We start from the raw sequence: 408 nt of genomic DNA, 5'->3' as shown, positions 1-408 counted from the left end.
GTAACCGCTGCCCCTTTCTGCTGGCGCCTTGGCAGTATTTTTCACCCCTGCGCTGACCCCAAGACAACGAGCTCGAAGGAACGCTGATAAACCCCCCCAGCGAAAGGCTCGGAGGCACCGAAGGGCTCCAAGCGTGGTCCCGCTGGGCCGTGTGGGTGACAATTACACACAGACCCAAACCTGACCTTGGGAGGAAGGTGTGCTCTCAGATAACTCTGAAGCAAAGCGTCTTCCAGATAGTGGTTCCCGGTCTCGGGCTGCTCCTGGTGGAGGGTCTCCGTTCCTCTCCTCGCCGGCGGCATTTCCCGCTCTTCTAACCCCCGCTCCTCCTGCGCGCGGACCTGTTGCGCCTGCCCCGTGGTGGCATGGATCCTCTTATGGCTGGCTTCTCTCCCGGAGGCGAGGCAG

The 408-nt window shown here is 62.0% G+C and overlaps 1 protein-coding gene across 1 annotated transcript in view; it reads right to left on the bottom strand.

Annotated features, from left to right (window-relative positions):
- Positions 1–302, bottom strand: part of LOC104489454 — a gene marked incomplete at its 3' end in the record, with an annotated part of 8,396 nt that extends 8,094 nt beyond the window's left edge. The window contains exon 1 of the mRNA XM_010131618.1: positions 186–302. Within this exon, the coding sequence (XP_010129920.1) occupies positions 186–302 (117 nt within the window). The remainder of the gene's footprint in view (positions 1–185) is intronic.
- Positions 303–408: the final 106 nt, after the last annotated feature.

Source organism: Buceros rhinoceros, unplaced genomic scaffold (assembly GCF_000710305.1).
Source record: "Buceros rhinoceros silvestris isolate BGI_N320 unplaced genomic scaffold, ASM71030v1 scaffold21112, whole genome shotgun sequence".
NCBI lineage: Eukaryota > Metazoa > Chordata > Aves > Bucerotiformes > Bucerotidae > Buceros > Buceros rhinoceros.
The sequence above is the reverse complement of the archived record's forward strand: the minus strand, read 5'-3'. Positions and strand labels throughout refer to the sequence as shown.